Genomic DNA, 24,218 nt, shown 5'->3' on the forward strand with positions numbered 1-24,218 from the left:
GAATAAGAGCATTAAGCATGAGGCTCTTATGCTTAAATATGAGCCTCAAAACACCACTGAAACAATCTCCAAAAGTCTAACACATGTATAATTACAGTCCCCCCCAAAAAAGAGAATGAGTAAAAAAATATTAAACCAAAATTTTCCCAAATTTGGTGAAAACACAAGTGCACAGATTCAAGAAGTTCACAAATTCCAAGCAGGATAAGTATTAAGAAAACTATGCCCAAACTTTTCAAAACCAAAACTAAAGAAAGATCCTGAAATCAGCCAGAGAGAAAAAAAGATATATTACTTTAAGAAAAATACAGATTCAAAAATTGTAGATGTCTCATTTGAAATTATAGAGACCATACACAGTGGAAGCACTATTTTAAGTACACTTTATAGTAATGAAAGACAAAAACTGTCAACCCAAAATTCTGATTAAATAAAACTAGCCTTCAAGAAACAGGTAAAATAAACCCATTGTCAGAAAAAGAAAAACAACCTCTCGCAGCAGACCCGCACTACTAGCAATGCCACACTGCCAAAGGGGATTCTACAGGCAAAAGGGAAATGACGTCAGATCAAACTCACGTCTTCAGAAAAGAATAAAGAGCTTCAGAAACAGTAAACAGTTGATAAATACAAAAACTAGTTCTTTCTTAATGTCTTTAAAATGCACATGACTGTCTAAAGCAAAAATTGTCTTGTAGTGCTTATAATGTATATAGATGTGATACATATAAAAACCATAGTCAAGAAAGGAATATATAAATGGATCTATAAGATCCCAAGGCAGAAACAAAGAATAAAAACAAAAAATGTACAAACCTAAGTCAATCAACATCACACTAAACGTTAACAAAATAAGTGCTAAAATGAAGAGGCAGAGAATGTCAGACTTCTGTCTATAGAAGACACACTTTAGGTTCAAAGATACAAACAAGGTCAAAGAAAAAGAGTGGGAAAAGTTAAAGCATGCAAACAACAAGCGTAAGAAAGCAGGAGGGGATATACTATTATCAAAAATAATAAACATCAAGACAAAGAAAATTACCTCAGATAAAGAATGACATTCCATAATGACAAGAGGGCAAATTCATCAGGAGGACATAAAAATTATAATTGCGGATGCACTTAGTCATTTTTACAGGACCCTCTCAGAGCCACGTGCAAAATGCAGACAGTTCCCAGGACATAAATCTCAGCTTTCTCCCTCTCTGCATTCAAAATCTACTGAATTTTTTACTTTTTTCTCCTAACTTTCTTACAAGGCATAAAATTGGGTAAATAATAATTGTAACTTTATATTATTGCATTTCTAACATGTCTAAATATAACACATATGACAATAACAGGGGGAAAAAGAAATGGTGCTATATTAGAAGAAAGTTCCAATGTTTTGCCAGAATTAAGTTAGTATTAATCTAAAGTTCACTGTAGTACAATGCATACTGTAATCCCTTCAGGAACCACTAAGAAAATACTTAAATCTTTTTTAAGTTAAGAAAAAAATCAGTGCCCTGGTGGAGTCATCGAGTTGGTTGGAGTGTCACCCTGACACAACAAGGTTGTGGGTCTGATCCCCAGTCAGGGCACATACAAGAAACAACCAATGGATACATAAATAAGTGGAACAATAAATGGATGTTTCTCTGTCTGTCTCTCTCTGTCTCTCTCCAAAATCAATAAATAAATTTAAAAACCAACACAATGCACAAAAGAAGACAGTAGAGGATAAGAGAGGAATGTAAAATGGGAACATCTTTCACTACTAACCCGTATTGTGTTAGCCGGTTAATCACAGGTACTGTGAACAGCCACTGTACACACAACCCCAGGAAGCAGCACTCAGGGGCCAGACACCCCCACGGAGCTGGCAGGGTGGAGGGAGGGCGGTCTCTGGTAAGGGCCTGGTTGGGGGCGCTTTCAGCAGTTAGGTTTGAGCAGGAGCCTCCAGGCTGTGATGGGAAAAGTCCGCACTAGTGGAAACGGGGTACCCAGTGTTATCTATAGATGGGGGGGATGTTTCGTTTGTGTTGGTTGTTTCGTTTTGAGGGTAATACAGTGAATACAGCTGGCACATCTCTCTTTGCACTAATACGATGAACATCCTGTGCATCTGCCTTAGTTGATAAGCATCAACGAGAAATATTTCCTGCCATTAAACCATTTTACATCCCATATCTCCAAAGGCTGCAATCTGGTACAGAGACTTTCTGAATTAAAAGGTGCAGGTATTTTAGATTTTGCTGGAAACAAATACAATCTTTTAGAGACCTCGCCTGGGTTTGGGAGTTCCGTCAACCACTCTCTAAACAGATGGGTTGCATAGGAGGAAATTATCAAAAAAATTAGAGGTCTGTGGCTACAATAAAGGATTAATAGATACTAAGCTCCTGAATACAGCAAATACCTACAAAACATCTTATCCCAATGATCTGAACTTCGGGGATAATAAAAAATAAAAAATGAAATATACTAAAATATCAACTGTGAATTATCTGGATCTTAATTTTAACAGAATGCCTTCAGTGTCACTGTTAAATATTAAGGTAGCTGCTGTGTTACACTTATTTAAAAAAAGAAAACTCAGGTTTGTTGCTTTTTTTAATCAAGTACATGTTTTAGAATCTTAAATTCCCTTTTTTTTAGCACCAATTGAGAAATATTTCCTGGTATTAAACCATTTTACATTCCTGAAATAAGTGCTCTTTAGCAATGACATTTATCTCTTAATGTATAATTAGACTTAATTCACTAATATTTTATTTGGAATTTTTCGTATTTATGTTCACAAGGGTAAAGTCAGTATTTTTTTTCTTGTACTCTATCAAGACTTTGATACCAACACAGTAAGTTATACTAGCTTCATGTAATAGAAATATCATTTTTTGAACATTTTAAACATTCTTTTTACATGCTTCTCATATAAAACTAATAATAACAACATAATATCTTTTATCTCTATTTCAGAGATGGTACCACTAAGTCCAGAGATTCAAAATTTTCCTGAGGTCACCCAGCCACCGAATGACAGAGCCTGCATATCCTAAAACAAGTAGCACTGGAATTGGTAGCACTGAATATTGATGGGGGGAAAGGAATTCATACATAAGTAACATCACCCTTTTTTAGAAGCAATGCTTTGAAGATTAATTTCTTTCAGTTATTCCATGTTATACTTCTTGAGTCTATTTGAGAAAGTTCAATTTTTATAGAAAATCATCTATCAAAAGTTTAAACATTCTTAGCATCCACTTTTAAAGAATTAAAAAAAAAAACATTCCAAGAGATTAAAGCTTACCTTGACTTTGAGCCAGATGAAGAATTTTTGATGTGACATATCTGGCAGTATCTGATTCCGCAGAATCAGCATTGATCTTCTCCAGCTGAGCCAGGAGTCCGACAATCCGAGAGTTATTGTTAAGGCTAAAAAGAACACCGCTTTAAATTAGGGCACATAAAGACCATTGTTTTTGCACTAAGTGAAATGGGAAGTTTACAAGCCAAAGAGTGATACGCTCTGGCTTGCCTTTCAAGGACCCCCTTCGGCTGGTATACTGAGACTCAAAGAACAACTCCTCTGGCCCCCAGCCCTTCCAGCATGTTTAGGTATTTGCTCCACCAATTAATATTTCTCTGAAAGTAGTATCTCACCACCTTCTCTCCCTTTCAACCGGATCTTACCCATCGGCACACAGATATGATCTAGGAGTTCCCACTAGCTACCCCATTCTCTGCTATGCCCTGAAAGTCTGGATTTGCTCTCTCCATTTCCCCACATAACATTCACTTTCTCAAGCTACTAGCTTGCCTTCTGCACCCTGAGGTCTTCCCGAAACCTCCTGGTTGCTTCTTTCCTCATCCTACTCCGTGTCTCAGCAGCATCCCAGGCGCATGGTGCCCTCTTTCTAAAGACACTTTCTTCTTTGGGCTTCAGTGGCTCCATACTCTCCTGATGTTCTTCCTATCACCACACTCCTTCTAGATGTCCTTCCTCTGACAAACCTCCACCAGGGGTGTCCAACCTTTTGGCCTCTCTGGGCCACACTGGAAGAAGAGTTGTGTTGGGTCACACATGTAAATACATTGTGACACATAATCACAAAAAAATCCATAATGTTTTAAGTAAATCTACTATTTTGCGTTGGGTCACATTCACGGCCATCCTGAGCCCCACGTGCCCCACGGGCTGCAGGTTGGACACCCGTGTCTAGACCCTGGCATCACCCCTGCGGCTCTATCCCCAGCTCTCATCTCTCCACTCTCTCCCCTCTTCTGACCTGAGTGATCTCATCTACTCCCACAGCTGTAATTATCATTTACTTGCTGCTTGGCTCCCACATTCAACTCCAGCCTCAGTTTCTGATAGTTTACCCAACCTAACAAACCCAACACACACACAAAAAATTGTTTCCTTCTCTCAGCCTATTCCTCTCCCAATCTTAACTTTCCCAAAATCACATGAAACCATCAGTTGTTCAAGACAAAAATACAGGCCTCCCTTCCCACACACGAACCCAAAACCTGCTCCATCTCTTTATCTCAAATCCATCTGCTTCTCCACCCATGTCTGCTACTGACTAAATCCAAGCAATCAGCATTTCTCGCTAGGAGATTACAGTCTCCTAACCAGTCTGCTTTCATTCCTGCTGCCCAATAATTCATTTCACAGTGTGGGGGTTTTTTTTTTCACTTTCTATTTTGCAGTAATTATAAAGATTTACAGGAAACTGCAAACTAGTACAATGGTCCCTGACCTTTCACCTAGTGTCCTCAATGGTTAAATTTTACCTAACTGTAGGGTAGCAGCCAAACCAAGAAACTGACACTGGAAAGTACAGTTCTCTGCCATTTTATCACCACACAGATTTGTATAACCACAAATCGAATGAAGTTGCTATCCAGCTGAAAACCCTTCAATGACTTCCCATCAGACTTTAAGTAAAATCTTATTATTTTATCACAGCTTAACAATCCCTAGACCCCCTGGACTCCATCTACCTCTAACACTTTATTTTTAGTGTTGTGCACTGGGGTCCAGCCACAGTGGCCATCTACCAGTTCCCAGAATACAGTAAGTTTGCCCCAACCTCTAAGTCTTGCTGTCCTCTCAACATGTGGCTGACTCCTCCTTTCAGGTCACTTACCTGAAGACATCCCCACTTCTCCATCAGCCCCTCAGCTTCGAATATTAAAATGTACCCATAGATTTCATCACTATTTGAAATGATGTAAATAAGTTCCATGAAGGTAGAGACCTTACATGTCTTATTCTATACACCCAGTATCTTAAATACTGGTGTGCACAGAATAGGGAATACACAGCTATATTCTGGAATGAACAAAAATATCTGGAAACATATGAAAAAGTGTATTTATTACATATTTTTCTGATTAACAACTATGCCCTATGCTTCAAATTTGGAGGTACTTTACCTGAAAAGATATCTGGAGGTTGAAATACATATATATATATTGAGCAGATGTACATAATAAACCACTTAGAGTAAAATAACGTACCTAATATACCATTTCACATAAAACAATGCAGTATTTCTTAATTTTTCATATAGCACAGTATAGAAATGAAAATGTGTATCAGTATATATAAATCTCCAAATGAAAACATAGCCCAAAAAACTTTAAGGATATGTATAGTATATCATTAACAGTTTTAAAACATACACACTGGCCCTGGCTGGTGTAGTTCAGTGAATTGAGTGTGGGCCTGAGAACCAAAGGATCATAGTTCGATTCCCAGTCAGGGCACATGCCTGGGTTGCAGGCCAGTTCCTGGCAGGGGACACACGAGAGGCAACCATACATTGATACTGCTCTCCCCTTCTCCTTCCCTTCCCTTCCAAAGACAAATAAATAAAATCTTTAAAAAATAAAATAAATAATATACACACTGAATACAACATATTCTTTAGTGTATTCTACAGTACATACACGTAAGAAAATATGTTTCTAGAGAGACACACACATGGAAATGAACATCAAAGTCAGGTAAGGGAGTTTAATGTTACTAGACAATTGTACACATCACATTTTTATGTTTTATTTCTTGAGTGATTGGTACACAGGTATTCATAATATTATGTTCTATCCTTTAGGTTTTCAGAAATAATTCATATTTTTAAATAAAAAATTCTGTAGTGAGGAAAATAAGTAACATTTTCATATATTTTCTTTTTCTTCCAGTGTTTCAGAAGAGAGAAATGATTCCTTAAAACTGTTGCTGTAAATCTGACTGAGTGGAAACAGCAGTGTTACAGGAAATACCAAACATGAGCAAAAGGAGACAACAGGACAATGAACCACCTCATACCCATCACCCGGTTCCAACAGTCACCAACTCAGGGACGGTCTCATTTCACACGCGCCTACCTGCAGGCACACATAGCCCAGTGGCTAATTTCCAAGCAAATCTCAAAGGGACCATTTCCTATGTAAGTCATTGGCATTATCTATTTTCTAAAATAAGAACTCTTTACGATACGTATAATAAAATATATATAACTACAACAGTACTACTGTACCCAAAACAGTACAGTACAGTACAATCCTTTCATCTAAAAATCTAGTCATAGTTCAAACTTTCCAAATTCATATCCTCTCATTTTAACAGTTAATTTGTACAAATCAGAAACCAAATGAGGTCTCCACATTGTATTTTCCTTTTTTAAATTTGTTGTTGTTCAGTTACAGTTGTCCCCACTTTCCCCCCATTACTCTCCCTTGCCCTGTCCACCCCACCTCCCACATTTACTCCTCCCCTCCGTTGTCTTTGCCCACAGGTCCTTTATACCTGTTGCTTGACTTGACCCTTCTTCTTCTCCCCTTTGGCTTCTAAACTAGACATTTCTTGTCACTCTTTTTTTTCCCCCTCACAATTTATTTGTTAACAAATCTTGGTCATTTGTCCTATAGTTTCCAGCATTCTGAATTTTGCCAATTACACATCCATGGTAACATTAATATATTTGTCTATCCTCTGTATTTTCTGTAAACTAGTAGTTAAATTTAAAGCCTAATCTGATTAAGGTCTGATTTGGTGGCATGAATTCTTTATGTGTGGTACTATAATCTTCCACAGGAAGCAAATACGATTGTAGTATAATCAGTCACTGGGCACCACGGCCTAGATCCATTATTACGTTAAGGGTTGAAAACAGTGTCCTCTACCATTCCACTCCTTCTTCATTTGCTAACTAGGATTACTCCATAGAGAGAAAAATCTCTTATTTGACTATGCAGAGGTACAGTTCACCAAACAAAAGGAAAATAAATGCTAGATTTTTTATTTATCTATATTTATCAATTTTCAGAAGAATGACTTCATTTCCTAAATCTTCTCCAGATAACCAATGACGTATTTTAGTTTCATGTACAAGTAGGAACTTACACATTTAAACACATTTGATACATTTTGTTTTGGTTTTTTTTTTTTTAGATTCTATTTATTTATTTATCTTTAGAGGGGAAGGAGAGAAGGAGAGAAACATCAGTGTATGGTTGCCTTTTGTGTGTCCCCTGTAGGGAATAGGTCTGCAACCCAGGCATGTGCCCGGACTGGGAATCAAACCGCGATCCTCTGGTTCGCAGGCTTGTGCTCAATCCACTGAACTACACCAGCCAGGGCCACATTTGATACGTTTTATCCAGGGTAGTTATCAATGCTCAAATTGTCCCATCTTTAATCAATGAAAGCCTTTTCAAGTTGGCTCCTCAGTCCTTTGGATATGATCCTAGTCTTTGACAGTTTCCTCTCTTTCTGGTATGATAAGACTGTTACTGGCCAGCAGCACTCTGTGTACTCTACAGAACTCAGAGAGTAACTGAGACCCTTTCAGAAAATCTGCATGGTCAAAAAACTTTTCATAAAAATACTAACACATTATTTGACATTGTGTTGATATTTGCACAGATGGTGTGAAGGTAATGGGCTGGCATCATGACACAAATCAAGTCAGTGACAGCAAACTGTACTAGTAGTCACTGTGTTCTTCACCACCATGCACTCAGGTAAAAACAAAAATGCCTTTATTTTACCCATGAGTATACATCTCTTGAATATTCTGTGTGTGCATAAACATTTCAAGTGTACACTGACATATGATGGTTACCTTGGGGAAAACACTGTGTGATTGTTTCAAATGCAGGCTCAACTAGCCACTTTCTTCACAGAACATCATTTTTACTAAAAAAGCAACTAACAATTACTATTCAGACTTGGTTACTTTGCATAATCTTATGGAAATAAATCTTTTCAAAGTGAATCAATCATTTCTAGGAAACATGTGTCTGATTTGTTCCCAATGATAAAACTGGAGCTTTTGAGATAAAATGAGAATTTTGAACAACATCGATCTATCAAACATGACCTTGACAGCTCCCTGCTAACCTGAAAATTTTCTGATAAAAACCAATGGTGATATTAATAAATGTAATATTTTTTGAACATTTTAGAGACAGCCCACATGATAAGACACAAAACAAGCCTCAGCAAATTCAAGATAATTGAAATTGTATCAAGCATTTTCTCTGACCACAAGGGCCTGAAACTAGAAACCAACCTCAAGGAAAAAACTCAAAAACATTCAAATTCAGAGAGACTGAATAGCATGCTATTAATCAGTGAACAGGTTAATAATGAGATCAAGGAAGGAATCAAAAAGTTTCTGGAAACAAATGAAAATGAACTCACAACAATTCAAAACCTATGGGACACAGCAAAGTCAGTCCTGAAAGGAAAGTTCATAGCAAAACAAGCCTACCTAAAAAAAACAAAAACATTTCAAATAATCAACCTACACCTATATCTACAAGAACTGGAATTTACTTGCTCTGGAACAACAAAACCCAGACCAAGTAGAAGAAAGGAAATAACCAGGATCAAAACAGAATTAAATGACATAGAGACTAAAGTACAATTCAAAGGATCAATAATTCCAGGAGCTCGTTCTTTGAAAAGATAAATAAAATCGACCAGCCTTTAACCAATCTCATTCAGAAAAAAAGAGAAAGGACCCAAGTAAATAAAATCAGAAATGAAAGAGGAGAGATTACAACTGATATCACAGAAATACATATGATTGTGAGAAATTATTACAAACAACTATATGCCAAGAAGTTTCAAAACCTGGGTAAAACAGACAAATTTCTAGAAAAATATAATCTTCCAAAACTGAATCAAGAAGAAGTAGAAAGCCTAAACACACTGATAACAAGTAGTGATATTGAAGCAGTAATAAAGACTCCCAGCACACAAAAGCCCTGGACTGGACAGTTACACAGGAAAATTTTACATCATTTAAGGAAGAGCTAACCCCTATCCTTCTCAAACTATTCCAAAAAATCGAAGAAGAGGGAAGACTCCCAAACTCTTTCTATGAGGCCAATATCATCCTAATCCCAAACCAGATAAAGACACAACAAAGAAGAAAACTATAGGCCAGTATCTCTGATGAACATAGATGTTAAATCCTCAACAAATACTGGCAAACCATATCCAGCAATACATGAAAGAGATCAGACACCATGATCAAGTGGTATTCATCCAAGGGATGCAAGAATGGTACAATATTCACAAAACAATAAATGTAATACATCACATAAACAAAAGGAAAGACAAAAATCACATGATCATATCAATGGATGCATAAAAAACGTTTGATAAGGTAGAACACCCATTTATGATTAAAAACACTCAGCCAAGTGGGAGTAGACAGAGCATACTTCAACATAATAAAGGTCATATATAAAAAACCTACTTCCAACATCAAACTCAACAGGCAAAAACTAAAAGTCTTCCCACTAAGCTCAGGAACAAGATAAGGGTATCCTCTTTCACCACTTCTATTCAACATAGTATTGGAAATACTAGCCACAGTGATGAGACAAGAAAAAGAAATACAAAGCATCCAAATTGGAAAGGAGGAAGTAAAACTGTCATTGTTTGCAGATAACATGATAGTGTACATAGAAAACCCTATAGACTCCAACAAAAAACTACTTGACCTAATAAGTGAATTTGGCAAAACAGCAGGATACAAAGTCAACATTCAAAAATTGAAGGTATTTTTGTATACCAACAATGAAACATCCAAAACAAAAATCAGGAAAAAAATCCCATTTGCTATAGCAACAAGAAAAATAAAATACCTAGGATAATATCTAACCAAGAAGGTAAAAGATCTGTACTCAGAAAACTACACAATGCTGAAGAAAGAAATTAAGAAAGACACAAATAAATGGAAGCATATACCATGTTCATGGATTAGAAGAATTAATCATCAAAATGTCCTTATTACTCAAAGCAATTTACAGTTCCAAAGCAACTCCTATAAAAATGCCAATGATATATTTCACAGATAAGAACATTTCAAAAATGTATATGGAACCATAAACAACTCCAAACAGCCTCAGCAATTTTGAGAAAGAGCAAGCAGGAGGGATCACAATACCTGATAGTAAATTACATTACAAGGCCACTGTAATCAAAACAATCTGGTACTGGCATAAGAACAGACACACCGATCAAAGGAACAGAATAGAGAGCCCAGAAATAAACCCAAGTCTCCACGGTCAATTAATATTGGACAAAGGGAGTAGAAGCATGAAATGGAGTAAAAATAGCCTCTTTAACACATGGTATTGGGCAATCTGGACAGCTACATGTAAAAAAAGAAACTGAACCACCAACTTACACCATACACAAAAATAAATTCAAGATAGATAAAAGACTTAAATATAAGTCATGACACTATAAAAGTCCTACAGGAGAACATAGGAAAATCTCAAATATTCTGGACAGCAATATTTTCACTGATATGTCCCCTAGAGCAAGAAATATAAAGAAAAGAATAAACAAATGGGGCTTTATCAAATTAAAAAGCTTCTGCATGGCTAAAGGAAATATGAGCAAAATGAAAAGGGAATTAACCATATAGAAAAATATATTTGCAAATGATACCTCGGACAAGGGTTTGATCTTGAAAATACGTAAAGAACTCATACAACTTCACTCCAGGAAGACAAACAGTCCAATTAAAAACTGGGCAAAGGACCTGAACAGGCAGCTCTCCAAGGAGGACATACAGAGGGCCCAGAGACATATGAAAGGATGTTCAGCATCACTAGCCATCAGGGAGATGCAAATGAAAACCACAATGAGATACCATTTCACACTTGTCAGAATGACCATCATAAACAAATCAACAAACAAGTGCTGGCAAGGTGGTGGAGAAAAAGGAACCCTAGTCCACTGTTGATAAGAATGCAGACTGGTGCAGCCATTGTGGAAAACAGTATGGAATTTCCTCAGAAAACGAAAAATGGAACTGCCTTTTGACCCAGCAATTCCACTGCTGGGATTATACCCTAAGAATCCTGAAATACCAACTGAAAAGAACCTATGCACCCCAATGTTCATAGCAGCACAATTTACAATAGCCAAGTGCTGGAAACAGCTTAAGTGCCCATCAGTAAATGAATGGATCAAAAAGCTGTGTTACATTTACACAATTGAATATTACACAGCAGAAAGAAAGAAGGAGCTCCTACTCTTTGTGTCAACATGGATAGAACTGGAGAACATTATGCTAAGTGAAATAAGCCAGGTGTTGAAAGACAAATGCCATATGATCTCACCTATAAGTGGAACCTAATCAACAAAATGATCAAGTGAGCAAAATACAACCACAAACACGAAAATAAAGAACAAACTGTCAGTAACCAAAGGGGAGGAGAGAGAGGGATAACAGGGGAAAGAAGAGGAAGGGCCATCAAGGAACATGCATAAAGAACCCACAGACAGCCTGGCTGGTGTAGCTTGTAGCCAAGCCACTTCTTTCTGAAAGACCTAGTTCTTTTTGGTGAGAAATGGTATTACCACAGTTTACATATTAGGGAAAATACATCTAAAAACAGTTCCATAATCCATGTTTAAAAGAAATATGCATTATGGAAACCAAAATTGAAAAGTGTAATAATTGTGTTTTTCTAATTTTATTCAATTACTTTTCTCTTACTTTCAGTAGCTAATAAAACATTGATTTTAAAAATTCAAACACACACAAAGCATAACACATATCCATACCAAACTAAGAGTGTTTGGTCTACAACTCTTACAAATTTTAACTAAATTATACCACTATTAAAAAATAAAGCTTTCCTCTAAGTTTCATCTAAGCGATTCTTATTTCAAATGATAGGAGGCATATGAATATGTTTTTTGAAAAAACGCAAGCAAGTGGGAATTCAGAACATAGGCAAGTCAATTTCCCTCTCTAGTCTACTTTTTTCACCTACAGAATAATAACAACTGAACAAAATTCTAGCCACCACCGACTCCACTCTAAAACCTTAAAAGGCTATTGACACTAATGTTGAAGGAACACAGGATGAACACCAGAGGGCAGCTCTACCATCTGTATAATTTTTAGACATTTGTGGGGGAAAAAAACCTACAGAGCTTTTCAATGAACAATTTGAGCTATACTGCAAAGCAGAAAATTTTTTTAATTTTTAAATATATGTTATTGATTATGCTATTACAGTTGTCCCATTTCTCCTGCTCCATTCCCCTGCACTCGGAACACCCTCTCCCACCCACATTCCCCTCCTTTAGTTCAGGTCCATGTGTCAAGTTCTTTAGCCTCTACATTTCCCATACTATTCTTGCCCTCTGCCTGTCAATTCTCTACCTACCATCTATGTTATTTATTCTCTGTACCTTTTCCCCTTCTTTCCTCCTCCCACACCTCTGGTGCTATCCCTCCATGTGATCTCCATTTCTGTGGTTCTGTTCCTGTTCTACTTGTTGGCTTAGTTTATTTTTGTTTTAGGTGTGGTTGTTAATAATTGTGAGCTTGCTGTCATTTTACTATACATGTTTTTTATCTTCTTTTTCTTAGATAAGTCCCTTCTAAATGTCCCAACATTTGGATTATAGGGGTACCAGAAGGAGAAGAGGAAGAGCAACAAGTGAAAAGGTTATTTGAACAAATAATAAAGGAGAACTTCCCCAGTCTGGCAAAGGAAATAGACTTCCAGGAAATCCAGGAAGCTCAGAGGGTCCCACAGGAGTTGGACCTAAGGAGGAGCACACCAAGGCACATCATAATTACATTAGCCAAGATTAAAATGAAGGAGAGAATCCTAGAAGCAGCAAGAGATAAGGAGACAGTTATCTACAAAGGACTTCCCATCAGACTGTCAGCTGATTTCTCAAAAGAGACTTTACAGGCAAGAAGGGGCTGGAAAGAAGTATTCAAAGTCATGAAAGGCAAGGACCTGCATCCAAGATTACTCTATCCAGCAAAGCTTTCATTTAGAACAGAAGGGCAGATAAAGTGCTTCTCAGATAAGGTCAAGTTCAAGAAGTTCGTCATCACCAAGCCCTTATCATATGAAATGTTAAAGAAATGTTTTAAATAAAGAGATGTAGCTTCCCTGTCTTACTTTATTTTTAGATGAATCACAATGAGGCTAAGACAAACCTCCAGAGGTTCCATTTATAATCTTAAGTACTTTATAGTGAGAAAATAATGAAATTAAAAATATGATCAATGTGAAACATTGTACCAAGTTATATTTTAAAGATATGATCACTCACATATCTGTCTCACTATAGTGGTCTCCTACTGCTTTTGATTTCTTGGATATTACCAAAGTTCCAGTGCTGTACAGATACTTTCTTTGCAACAAATACTTTCCCAAGCAAATGCAAGGGCTACTGAACCTATTTTCAAATTATATATAAAATTTATTATGTTTTTTTACTTTAAAATATAAATTAGCTGTAGAAAATGAAGATGTTCTCATAAATAAGATAAAAACATCTGACAGAAAAATTTACATAAAATATACTAAAGTTTAAGAGTTAAATCAGATGTATAAAAATTAAGTTTTAATTTCAAGTATGATTTTAATTCCAAAACACACATTATCATCTTTCAGAAATGTTTCTCATTTATCTCTTTTTTAACTTTTTTCTTTAATTATTTTTGCTTTAATCACATTTCTACTAGCTCTCTGAAAATCCTGAACACACAACTTAATTCTTCCCCATCATAAATCAATAGACATGAAAAATAGAAATATCATTATCATTCTCTTGTAGAAATAGTCAAATATTTAAATACATAAGGAAAACAATATTCTAACTGGACAATACTTCTCTGAGTATCTCTTATGCAATAATTAAATACAATAAATTCTAGTTCAATGGAGAATGGCAAGATAGCTGTGGAGAATTTTATCTTGCGCTGCCTCCCAGAACCAAACTGAAAGTAAAAATAAAGAGGGGACTATCCACCCAAAATAAACTGAAGACTACCTGAAGAGGAGCTACTTAACCAAGGACAGGCAGAAATCACCTGGAGACAGGATGAAAGGGTAGGACCACAAAAGGGGCCAACGCCACCATCACTGGTGTTGGGCCAAGGTTGCCTCTGGGCCGTGGGAGCTTCACCTGGCCAGCAGTGAACCTTGGACCTCACACCAGGCTCCCAAGCACAGAGTGCCAGTGCTGGGATCACCTGCCCACGCAGCATCCAACAGTGAAAGGCCATACGGATTTTGCCTACTGAAGAGGCCGCTGGAGACAAAGGCACCTTTTTCTTTCTTTTTTCCTTTCTTTGATTCTAAGGGGCCAGCACACAGACTTCAGGTTCCCAGTCACTCACCCTGGGCTCATGCAAAGGGAGGGCAGCGGCGTCTGAAGTCACACGAGGACAGTCTCAAGTGGAAGGCTTGGGGGAGGGGAACAGGGGAACCGAGGTTGGGCTCCTGGTGCTGGGATGCCGCACCATACCACAACAGACATTTTCTCGAGAAGAGCAGGCCCCTCCCAGAGGAAAAAGACCCCAGCCTATGGGAAACCAATCACCCCACCCTCTGGAAACTTGCTCCCAACACCCTGCATCACTTTTAATTTTTTTCTTTCTCACTTCCTCCCTACCTCCAGCTTATCCCCTGCTGTGGAGACAGCAACATAGTTGGACTCAGGGGTGTTAAAGAATGACCTTTGGACGTGGCCACTCCATATACTTTCCCAGGAATCAGACCGGCACTTCCCCATCCTGGAAGAGCCTAGAAATGCCCTCCCGGTTTCTAGAACAACCAAACTCTGGACCCTGGAGGCCCCACCCACTATCCTACTAAGGGCTCTGACCTGCCAAGTTCAGGAAAAAAATCTGGGACAGACTCAGACGTGTGGGGACGGGGTAACACACCCCATCACCTTACCTAAAGTCTGAATGGAACCTCCCACAGGAGACCCTGGGGTCCCATCCTTCTGATTCCACCAGAAGCCCCCTCAGAAACAGACAGGTCAGTGGCTAGACTAAGACCAAGGGCAGGACCACAAGCAGAGGCAGGTGGAGGCAGTTCCAGCAGTGCCTTTGCTCGTTAGTAGACCCACCCTGGGTCCTGTGCTGAGAAAACCCAGACTTACACAGCAGCAAAGCCCATCCCAGGTGCAGCCAAATCCAGACGAATCAGTCCCAAACTGCGCATTGCTCATATCTTTGAACAGCTGCCTAGAGCTGGATGTGGACAGCATCTGACATTGGATTTCACCAGGTCCAACAACGTCAGAGTTGTATCCAGAGGGGAACCCAGCAGGCAAGCACTAAACTCTGTTAAGGTGAATCCTACTTTTAGCTTTTGCATTATTTTGCTATTCATTCCTCAGCATAGTTTTTTTATCATTTTTTCTTCAAATTTTTTATTTTTTATCATTTTTTCTTCAAATTTTTTACTTTTATTTCTTTCCTTTCAAATCTCGTATTTTACTCTTCCTGTTCTACTCCATTTTGCCTTCTTCCTTCCTTTCCTTATTTTTTTAACTTTATATTTTCCCTTTCTTTGTTCTTTTGTGGTGAGTCTCCGTTTCTATTCCTAACTCTTAAGGTTTCTCTTCCCTCTATCCTCTTATACTCATTTTTCTTTCCTTTGGTCTTATTGTATTCTTGTTTTTCCTATAATATTCTATTTCTCTTTCCACTTTTATTATTCTCTGGTCTTTTATCACTGATTTTGCTGTTGCTGTTAGGGATGTTGTTGCTTTTGCTTTGCTTTGTTTTGTTTTGTGCTGTGTGGGTTTTGTTTTCTGTGTTGTTTGGCTTTGTTCTGTCAGCACCGGTATACCAGCATAAAAGGCACGGCTGGGGTTGTGCCTCTCGATGAGCCAGCCACAGGGGAGAGCCACCAACAAGCAGACCAACAACAATCAAGACCAAAAAGAACAGGAGAGCACACATAAGCCACACAAGGACCATTCGTAGAACATCCAGCTCAGGAGATGAAGGAGCCTGCACTACAGAGTCCCACAGGACTCCTGCCACATAAGGTCACCACGCAAAGACAGAGAGTGAAATCAGATCTATCTAATATGTAGAAACAGACAAAAGAACAACTAAAATGGGAAGACAAACAACCCCCAAATGAAAGAAAAGGAGGAACCCCAAGAAAAAGAGCTCACTGAAATGGAGGCAAGCAATTTATCAGACACAGAGTTCAAAGTCACGGTTATAAGGATGCTCAAGGAACTTCGTGAGAATTACAAGGAACTTGGGAGGAAATACGTCAGCCCATAAAAAGACACAGAGACGATAAATAAGAACCACTGTCAAAGCTATGGGTCTTTCTCAAAAATAGACCACATGGTAGGATGCAGAATAAGTCTTAACAGATTCAAGAAAATTAACATATGAAACATTTTCTTGGATCACAGTATCATGAAACTCAAAATCAACCTCAGTAAAACCAAGTGGAAATGAAAATGCACTATCTGAAAGGAAGAATACACTAGAAGAAATTAAAAGCAGGCCAGAGAAGGCAAAGGATCAAATCAGCAAGTTAGAAGACAAGGTGGAAAAAATACCCAATAAGAGCAACAAAAAGAAAAAAAGACTTAAAATGAAAAAAGATGATTTAAGGTAACTCTCAGCTTCATTTTTAGCTTAATACAGAAGTTAATATAGGCCAAGACAGAAGTTCTCAATTTCAGAAGAAAACTCATACTACCTTTGTACTCTTAAAAATTATTGGAGACACCCAAAGAGCTATTATTTTTGTGGGACATGATAGAACAAATCTGACAAACAACGTAAAAGACCAGTACACTAAAAACTACAAAATACTGCTGGAAGAAATGAAAGATCATAAATAAAAGAGGTACATCATGTTCAAGGACAAGCAGACTCAATATTAAAATGCCAATTCTTGCCAAACTTATCTACAGAATCAAGGCAATCCCAATCAAAATCCCAGTAGGCTACTGTGCAGAAATTGTCAAACTGATGCAAAAATCCTATGGAAATGCAAACGAACCTATAACAGGGCCAACTTCGAAGATAAAGAACAAAGTTGGTAGACCCACACAAGTTCAAGATCCATTACAAAGCTACAGTTATCCAGGCAGTGAGGTACCGTCAGTAAAACAGACATCTAGATCAATGGAACAAAACAGGGTCCAAATAGAGACCCACATGCACATGGACAAGAGTTTTGACAAAGGTTCCAGGGCAAGTCAATGGAGAACGGATGGTCACTCCAAAAATGGTATTGGAACAACTAGATATGCCTACGCCAAAAAGAACTTCTATCCATACCTCACACCATGTACAAAGCTTAACTCAGAATGGAGCACCGACCTAAATGTCAAAACCATAAATCTTCTAGAAGAAAACACTGGTAAACATGGGTTATGTATATACTAATTACAGACAACTTTAAAAGCATTATTTATAAAAGGACAAATAAACAAAATGGACATCACCTAATTTAAAAACTCCTGAACTTTAAAAGACATTGTTTAAAATATGGAAAGTCAAGACTGGGAGAAAATGTCTGCGAATCTATTAAAGGATGTACAATATGTGAAAACTAAAGCTCAATAATAAAAACAACAAATCCTTCAAGCAAAATGGGAGATTCAGAAAGACACTTCACCAAATAAGATATGCTAAAAGCAAGTGAGTGCATGAAAAGATACTCAACCTCATTAGTAATTATGAAAATTCAAGTTAAAAGCATAATGAGATACCAAAACACCCATACTAGAATGGCTACAGATTTAAAAGAGTGACCATAAGAATTTAAAAACTTAAAAAGAATGACCATATCAACTGTTGCTGAGAATGCAAAAAACTAGAATTTTCATACACTGCTGAAAGGAGTATAAGATGTAATGTCTTCGGCAGTTTATTAGGTTGTTGGCAGTTTCCTAAAAAAGAAACACAGACCGGCTATATTATTCATTCCAATCCTAGGTATCTGACCAAGAGAAAAGAAAGCATAAGGCCATATAAATACTAGTACATAAATGCTCCTAACAGTGTTATTTGTAATAGCTAAAAACTGGAAACAACCCAAATGTCCACAATATAAATACTGACTTCCGTATATCTATCCAAGGAAATACTGCTTAGTAATTTTAAAAAGTATGATTATGAATGATACACACTACAAGAGATGAATCTCAAAATAACTACGCTGGGTAAAAGAAGACAGTCCCACACTCCCAGCTCCCACCTCCAAACCTCCCAAAGACATACTGTATAATCCCATTTATACAAAGTTCTAGAACACAACAAATCTATGGTGACAGGAAGTAGATCAGTGTCTGCCTGGAGTGTGGGATGGGGCAGGAAGCAGGGAATACAAAGGGGACCAGGAAACCAACGATGAATCCTTCAGTGTTCTGACTGAGGGGATGGTTTCACAGGTACACGTGGGCCAAACTTACCAAACTGTACTCTCTCTGCATTGTTTGTTGTATGATAATTATACCTCAATAAAGTTGTTCAGGAACATTAAAGGTGGCTTTCAAAAGAACTTTTGGTATAGTGGATAAGACAGAAACCAAACGAGAGTGGTTAAGGAGTGTGAAATGAGATGTAGATTGTATTGATAGACTATTTCAAATTTTTTGGCTTTTAAGGGAATCACATAAATTGGGGAGTAACCGAAGAGCAGAGTTTATAAACACTGGAATTTTTAAATGGTAAGAAATAAAGGAGTTAAAAATTCAATACAAAGAATAAATAATAATTAAAAGACCCTAAGAAGAAAGGAAGAAAGTGAAATCTAGAACACAGGTAACAGCATTAGTCTTTGAGAAGAAAAGGAATTTAGTACCAGGAGGGTAAGCAGAGGACGGAATCAAATAAAAGCAGCATGTAAATTTGATTTAACAAATGTAAGGATATGGTGAACACACAATACAATACACAGAAGATGTACTATAGAACTGTACCCTTGAAGGCTATAAAATTTTATTAACCAATGTTACCTCAATAAATTCAGTAAAAGTGTTTTTAAAGTATTTTTTTTAAAGATTTTTATTTATTTATTTATTTATCTTTAGAGGGGAAGGAGAGGGAGAGAAACATCAATGTATGGTTGCCTTTCGTGCGTCCCCTGCTGGGAGTTGGCCTGCAGGGAACTGGTCTGCAACCCAGGCATGTGCCCTGACTGGGAATTGAACTGCAATTCTCTGGTTCGCAGGCCCGCGCTCGTGTTTTTAAAGTATTAAGAGGACAATAAATGTATTATCTCTAAATACGGTGAGAGATGGTCATTTGCTGAGGGTGTCTATCTGAAGGTCTCAAAGGTCTGAGGCGTAAAGGAAGTACAGTCCTCACGGGTGTGGCTCAGCAGACTGAGCACCAGCCTGCAAACCAAAGAGCTGCCAGTTCAGTCCCAGGGCATACCCCTGGGTTGCAGGCCAGGTCTCCCGCCCTTCCCATCTCTCTAAAAATAATTATTTTTTTAAAAAGAAAGTATAAAACAGTCATTACAAAATTTGGGAAAAATGAACTTTCCAGAGGACCACAGTAATAAATAAGATTGTTGGGCTAAGTTCAGGTTGTTAATCAATAATTTTTACTGATAAAGGACACATGGACAATAACTAAGGTGGGGGGCAGAGATGGGAGGGAGGTGGGGAGCACTGGGGGTAGAGGCAGGGCTGGGAATACAAGACAGAAAACTGTACTTGAACAAGAGTTAAATAAAAATTAAAAAAATAATAATAATAATAATTTTTACTGATATCTGCCAAGTTAGTTCAACATCATTCAGCTGTTCAACAAAGACTTATCCAAGGAAAGAACTTTGCCCAGTGGTTTTGATAAAACACACACACCCACACAGAAAGTGAGATAAACACATTTCAGGTATTTGCAAGAGGGTAATAACAGACAATCGATTCTACACTGGGTAAAAAGGAGATAAATGAGAAAAAAATAAAAGCCAATAGATTAGAGCTCTGGATAAAGCAGAACCCTTGCAATGCAGACCATCGTGCAAGTGAACTAGACAGATAAGACCATCGTTGGAGAATAAAATGTCTAAATCAGTACTTAGAAATGAGAATTTTGCTGGTGACAACATTTAGGGCATGACCATGATGATGGTGAATGGGGTGCAGAGAAAAATTCTGCTTGTTGTTTCCTAAAAGACATGCCTATTGGAGTTAAATCACTACCCATTCACATGGTCTTTAAATCTGCCAATCTAATCCTTCCAATTACAATCTTGTCCAAACTCAACAAGTCTCAATATTTCTTCCACCCCTCCAGATTTCCTGAGAAATAAGAAATTCCACAGTAAAGATGGTGCTTTAAGTCATAGTTCAGTTAAACTTGTTCTGTAAAGGGCCAGATAACACATATTTCAGGTGTTTTGGGCCACACAGTCGTACCTGTTCTGTCACAACTACTCAGTGCTACCACTGTAGTGCAAAGTGACCAGACGACACGAGTGAATCAGCATGCTCACTAAAACTTTACTGATGTACACTGAGATTTGCACTTCATATAATATTCATATGTCACGATATATTATTCTTTTTATTTTCCCAACCATTTAGAAATGTATAAATCATTCTTAGCTCACAGGCCATATAAAAACAAGAGCCAGGCCATATTGGATCCACGGGTCATAGCTTGCTAACTCAAGCTTTACCTGAAAAGTTAAATATTAATATAACAGTATAAATACAGTTGACTCCTGAACAATGTAGGGGATACAGGTACCAGCCACCCCGGCAAATGCGCTGTTGAAAATTCATGTGTAACTTCTGAATCCCCAAAACCATCCTTTACTATCCATGGAAGATTGGTTCCAGGCCACCCCCTCCCCAGCAGATACCCAAATCTGCAGATCCTCAAGTCCCCTACATAAAACAGCCTAGATCAGTGCACACAGGCAGCCCTCTGCACCCACGGAAACCCAAGTGTGGAATGAAAACAGTACAGGCATTTGCTGAGAAAAATCCTTATATAAGTGGATCCACCCAGTTGAAACCCATGTTGTTCAAAGGTCAACTGTATAACATATTATTTAAACATAAATAATATTTCTAAAGCAATGAGTTTCAAATAACTGCTTCATGTATTATTTCTGAAATGTATACATGCTGGTATTTAAAGTTACAGTACCTTTTCTCTGATACCCCTTTTAACTTGCTCATCTTGAGTTACTTTATTTCACCATTGCAGATAATCTAAAAAAAAAAAAAGTTAATTAAATATAATTCTGTTCTCTATACCTTAGATGTCACAAAAGCCATACAACTGAAAGTTTGTATTATGAGAAACACAAGGTAACACTGGAAACCACAGAAGAATGTTTGCGTTCTATGTGCTTCTGGCAAGTCACTTCAATGCACAATGTGTGCCTACTACCTAAAATCCACTAGTAAAATGTTACCAAAATCCTGGAGCTAAAAAAAAATGTCTGAACCGAGCATCATACAATTTACGATCTAGTGTTAAGATTTCTTTGGAGACCAAATTATCCTTCCTAATCTAATACTCTTTCTTTAAAATACTCAAACCAACCACAGCATTCTGGAATTAGTGTACTTACTGTCCACTATTCACATAGTGGCAAATACTGGTAACTATGTATAATTATTTCTATATAAGAACACTTTTTTTTAAAGATTTTATTTATTTGTCTTTAGAAAGGAAGGGAAGGAGAGAAGGAGAGAAATATCAATGGATGGTTGCTTCTTGTGAGTCCCCTGCTGGGAACTGGCCTGCAACCCAGGCATGTGCCCTGACTGGGAATCGAACTACAATTGTGTGGTTCACAGGCCCATTCTCAATCCACTGAGCTACACCAGCCAGGCCTATATAAGAACACTTTTAAATTAATAACAAACTGTTCCAACAGAGTAAAGACCTATAACATCATCTCATTTAATGTCCATAATGCATATTCAATCAATACAGGGTTCATCTTTACAAAGCACATACTTTTAAAAAGATTTTATTTATTCACTTTTAGAAAGAGGGGAAGAGAAGGAGAAAGAGAGGCAGAGAAATATCAACACGTGGTTTCTTCTCGTGCTCCCCATTCTGGGGACCTGGCCTACAACCCAGGCTTGTGCCCCGACTGGGAATCGAACTGGTGACCCTTTGGTTCACAGATGGCACTCAATCCACTGAGCCATAAGCCATCAGCCAGGGCCATACTACACATTTAAAACCCTTAAATCTTGATTCACAAAATTTTGATAATTTTTCAGATTTTGTAACTTTTCACCCAAAATAAACGCTATCTTCAACAAGTGAATCACACACTCATCAATGTTAGTAACGCCGTGTACTTCAGAGAAAACAAGCACGCTGAGGAGCAGACATAGATATGAGAAGATACAGGTATTCTGAATGTTTCTCTTCAGTAACAAAAAACTTTTACTTCAACAAAACATGCTTTTTTATTGTTCTTATTAACTCAATTATTAAAGAGGAAACTTTATTTTGGATTATGTATAAAAATTATATGCTCTGTTTTTAAAGTTGTAAGAATTTTAAATTTTTCTATTCTTTTATTCAACAGACTTTTAAAAAAATGACTAGAAAATCAAAATAACTTTCCCAATATCCAAATTAATTAAGACTTACTATATATTCGGGGCAGAGGGGGTAGTGGGGAAGGATCCCACATGTTTTCAAAAGTGCTGCTGTTGCCAGGCATAAACAGAAGTGAACTCACTTCTTGTTGAGTGGTATGACTTTCTCTAAAACTACACTGGCCACACATCTCGTGAAAAGTTCACTGTAAATTTTGAGTTGTGAAGATGAATGCCGGGCACTTACATCATTCCTATTTCAACAGTTAAGAAATGATTCAAACTCCAACTCACAATAAAATAGTAGTTTAACCACAGGCATTTCTCTCCACTCCCTCCTGGGACTGGATTAAAATAGACAGTAAAGAAATAAAGTTATGTTGGACCCTGGCTGGGTAGTCAGTTGGTTGGAGCATTGTCCCAATACACCAAGGTTGTCAGTTCAATCCCCAGTCAGGGCACATACAAGAATCAAGCAATGAATGCATAAATAAGTGGAACAATAAATCAAAGACTCTCTCACTCTCTCTTCCCCTTTCTAAAATAAATTTTTTTAAGTTTTTTCCAAATTCTCATATAAATTATGTCTCATATTTATATGTCTCATATAAATTATATTAATTAAACAATAGTCTTACTAACATTATTTTGGCTTATAATTTTTAACAGCTTTGTTATTTAACATTCTCAATAATTTTCATGTTGCAAATAATGTTAATAAAAACTAACTTACATGTGGTACTGACAAACAGATGAATGCAATAGGACTGAAGTCTAGAAATAAACACATATGTCTATGGCCAATTGATTCTGACACGGGAATGTCAAAAGAATTACAAAAGAACAGAATTACAAAAGAACAGATTGTCCTTTGCTGAGACAACTGGATTTCCATATGTAAAGGAATGAAGTTGGACCCCTAATCACACGTTATATAAAAATTAAATCAAAATGAGTCAACAACCTAAAAATCAGCACCTGAACTCCTAGAAGAAAACATGAGGCTAAATCTACATGACATTGGGTTTAGCAGTAGGCCATCGATTCTTAGTTATTACAACAGAAGTACACAATAAAAGAAAAAAGATGAATTGGACTTCAAAATTTAAAACTTTTGTTCATCAAAGGACATCATCAAGAAAGTGGAGACAACCTACAGAACGAGAGAAAATACTTTCATATCAAATATGTGGTAAGGGTTTATTCAGAATATATGCAGAACTCCTACAACTCAACAACCAACAGACAATCCAATTTAAAAATACATAAAAGATTTGAATAAACATTTCTCCAAAGCAGATATACAAATAGTCAATGAGCACACGAAAAGATGTTCAACATCACCATT

General features: G+C 37.3%; 1 protein-coding gene across 8 annotated transcripts in view; it reads right to left on the minus strand.

Annotated features, from left to right (window-relative positions):
• AGTPBP1 (ATP/GTP binding carboxypeptidase 1) overlaps positions 1 to 24,218 on the minus strand; it is a 142,462-nt gene that overhangs the window by 101,250 nt on the left and 16,994 nt on the right. For 7 of the 8 annotated variants that reach the window (XM_037035826.1, XM_037035822.1, XM_037035827.1 and 4 more), the window contains exons 2-3: positions 21,450 to 21,514; positions 3,293 to 3,417 (exon numbers count right to left, since the gene is read on the minus strand). In XM_037035826.1, coding sequence (XP_036891721.1) covers positions 3,293 to 3,417; positions 21,450 to 21,481 — 157 coding nt within the window. In that variant the 5' untranslated portion in view covers positions 21,482 to 21,514. Of the gene's footprint in view, positions 1 to 3,292; positions 3,418 to 21,449; positions 21,515 to 24,218 lie in introns of those variants that run through there. The other variant, XM_037035828.1, reaches the window with a different exon arrangement.

Source organism: Sturnira hondurensis, unplaced genomic scaffold (assembly GCF_014824575.4).
Source record: "Sturnira hondurensis isolate 20B ecotype Veracruz unplaced genomic scaffold, ASM1482457v3 Scaffold0022566, whole genome shotgun sequence".
Lineage (NCBI taxonomy): Eukaryota > Metazoa > Chordata > Mammalia > Chiroptera > Phyllostomidae > Sturnira > Sturnira hondurensis.